The sequence below is a fragment of the Brassica oleracea genome, unplaced genomic scaffold (genome assembly GCF_000695525.1).
Source record: "Brassica oleracea var. oleracea cultivar TO1000 unplaced genomic scaffold, BOL UnpScaffold01983, whole genome shotgun sequence".
Taxonomy (NCBI): domain Eukaryota; kingdom Viridiplantae; phylum Streptophyta; class Magnoliopsida; order Brassicales; family Brassicaceae; genus Brassica; species Brassica oleracea.
The window spans coordinates 1-3,305 of NW_013618514.1; the positions used below are offsets into that span (position 1 = coordinate 1).

At 43.7% G+C, this 3,305-nt stretch overlaps 1 protein-coding gene across 1 annotated transcript; it reads right to left on the bottom strand.

Annotated features, from left to right (window-relative positions):
* Window positions 1–6: 6 nt before the first annotated feature.
* LOC106321560 (DNA-directed RNA polymerases IV and V subunit 2-like) lies at window positions 7–3,287 on the bottom strand (the record flags this gene model as incomplete). Its single annotated transcript, XM_013759813.1, is given in 5 exon segments — window positions 7–482; window positions 582–873; window positions 1,234–2,114; window positions 2,341–2,574; window positions 2,877–3,287. Coding segments are annotated over 5 exon segments (2,282 nt in total), but the record flags the coding sequence as incomplete, so codon positions are not given.
* Between the last annotated feature and the right edge of the window lie 18 nt (window positions 3,288–3,305).

The following is a 3,305-nucleotide window of genomic DNA, read 5'->3' on the forward strand; positions in this document are numbered from 1 at the left end:
AACAACACATCCTTCTGAAGACATTCTGACGCCATTGTCTTGAAAAGCGGCCGCTGGGGATAGAACAGCTGCTGGGACAGCGTATCACAGCGGATGTTAGGGTTCGTTGAGCAGAACCCAATGGCTTGCTGGCAATGCTTCTGGGACTGGTAGAGAACTCTTCTACCATGATCATGGTTCGCAAATGGCACAATCGCACAGCTCACACCCAACAGGAAGGACAAATCCAGTTCGCAATGAGTGTAACTCTTCTGCTGTTTTAGAAGCTGCTTGGTTCCCCATGCGGTGGTACAGTCTTCTTCTTCCTCAATCCCGATCAGCTCGAGAATCCCTTGGTCAAGAAGATGCTGAAAGGTGTACTTCGATGGTTTACTTTGCTTCAACTTGTGGAGATTTTCCACAACCAAGAGGGGTCGGAGAAGTCTGCCTGCGTCAGTAAAAATCCTCACCTCCTTGTCATCTTTATCTAGCTTAATTTCCATCTGCAAAGAATGACATAAAGACATTTACGAAGTGTAATATGATCCAAGGTAAATACAAGATATCAAAATAACGCAAGCATCTGTTAAAACAGAAGATACCTGACGAGGTAATTCACTTTGACGCCGCCTGCTTTTTAAGTCCGCAACAAAGTAGTCAGAATCTGAACATACTCCAACCCAGTCTCCATTGAGGAGAACCTTGTGCTTCCCGCTCAGTGGTGTACTGGTATCGTCCATCAGCTCTTCCATTCCACTATCGAAGAGTTCTTCCACCACAGGCTCCATAATTTGAGTGCTGACAAGTCCAAGGAGAGACAGGTTCTTCACAAGACCACAATTTTCGCCATCTGGGGTTGACAAAAAGCATAATCTGCCCCAGTGAGAGGGATGCCTGTTGCACACATTGTAAACAAATGCAGTCACATTTCAGTTTTTAAAGCCAAAAAAACGAAATGTTAAGTTCCCAACAACGTTCCAATATTTCACAGCTCACATTACAATGTAACTATAATGGGTAACCTCATTGTCGACATCAGGCACGAAAAACAGTATCGGAAATGCTTAATGGCAGTAAAATCTAAACAAAACCAGTATAAATTTCGGTCAAGCACAGAAGGATCTGCAGGAAACAGTGGTCATCATCACAACTATATGAAAGAGTCTAATACCAATAAAACAGACTAAAGACATGTAAGACAGTGCATATACTTATATTTCAAACAAAGCAGGGCGTTTTGGAAATTCCACTCACGGATATCTAGCATCTCCAACTCTGCCGGTATACAGGACCTGTTGCCGCGTTCTCCTCAGATCAATCAAACTCTGGAGTGGATTTGCACGACCCAGATTAGCGACAACACCTGAAACCCTTTCCATCTTCCTGAAAGGATGACACCATGCTCCAGTGGAGAAGGCTCTACTAAGTCCATTTGTTATAATGGAAGCATCCAAGTAGTGCTCGATAGGCTTCAGATCACCATCGCCCGTGAGGTGTCTCTGCATGGCTTTGGTCATTGTCCTTCTAGCATGCGCCAAATGCACCCTTAGTTCCCTTTCCAGCAGCTCTCCAGCTAGTTCGATCCTCTTGTTCCTAAAGTTGTCTCTGTTCTCACACTTTCTTTTCCCAGCATATGCGCTAAAAAGGCATTTCACCATGTAGCCCAAGAATCGTGCTTTCTGCGTCAAACTCTTGAGGCCTGGAAACAGGTACAGACTTAGGCATTCATCCACACTCTCACCAGGTGGGAATTTTGTGCCTTTTATCTGCTGTTCAACATATGCCAGAGCATTCCTCCCATGGCGAAAATCTTCGCAAACCGAATCAGCTTCCTGGATCGAAGCTACGACGCTGTTGGTAATACTTGCATCACCACCATCGAAAGCAATTAGATCTACAGCCTCTTTGTCTGACGCAACCCCCAGCGCAAAGAACAGGACCCAGACTGGGATCTCAGTTGACAGGAAGTACACTGTCAGTACTTTCTCCTTTCTCTTAAAGTCTTCAGCTTTCTGATTCTCTGATAGACGCACAATGAAACGATTTCTTTTGGTTTCGGACCTGTAGGAGACGGTCCATGGTGAATTAGAAATCCAAAGTCTCTTTGTGCATATCTGCTCTTGAGCAATAAAGACCTGCAAAACAGATTTCTTCACGTTAGTAACTTGTATAACAGCTTGGATATGTTTTCCAGTATATATATACAGTATTGGTACGAAAGAAAGCAAAAAAACGTTGTCAGCAGTTGAAACAGTTTAGGCAAATAAGTGCAATATGCATATAAATGTGAAGAACACACAATCCAATAGTTCAGAATAGTAATCCATGACAGTAGAAATGGAAATATTTGGAGTAACTCACCTTCTCAGCTCCTTTAATCACAAAGTATCCACCCTGGTCAAATGCACACTCCCCCTTTCTGTAGCTTTCCCCATTCTTTCCCTTCTCCGTTGTGTTGCAAAGAACGGATTTCACCATCACGGGTATCCTACCAATTGGGATGTCCTGCGTCTTCTTAGACAAGATCTGCTTTTCAACGTATTCGTCTTGTCCCGTCTTGAACTTGTCTCTTTTAACGACTTTCTTAACGAACACCTAGTCAGTTTATAAAGAGAAGAGTCAGTTACACAACAAAATAACCAGTAATAAGAAGGCAGCAAACCAAAAACTTCATCAAAAGTTTGACACCATTGCATACAAGAATAGATCACACAATGTAAGCAGGACGTGAGGGAGATGGAGTAAAACTAAGTTAACCCCAAGATGTTTCCCGTAATATTTCATACCATACGTTATTAACTCTTTAAGACTAACCAAATTAACACGTTCTAGAAGAAAAAGGTGATATTTTTTTTAATCAATTCCCACAACAAGGAGCCTTTAATCGGGTTCCTTGCCTCAACATCGACATTAACTTTCATCCTCGCAGAGTAAGTCATGTTCTGAAGCCTAGCGTGCCACGGGAGAAACACAAGCTCCTTATCATCAGAGTACAAGGTAGGCTTATCCACGCTGACTTCTCCGAACTTCACCGTGGCGTATCTCCACTCATGGTCCTTGTTCTTCGTAGGGTCAAAGGACGGCTCAACGAGCATCTCACCGGAGGACTCAAACACGCTCTGAAGGCCGTGCTCGATGAAGAAGTTGTAGGAGTTGAGCTGGTGGCTGACGAGGCCGTACTCGTCGAAGAAGGACGTCGCAGCTTTCTTGCAGAAGCTCTGGAGAAACGGCTCTCCTAGGTCGCGCAAATCGACTTCCCCAGCGGCCTCAATCTCTTCAATGTCGATATCAGTCATGTTTAAAGAAACCTACACAGAAAAAAAAAA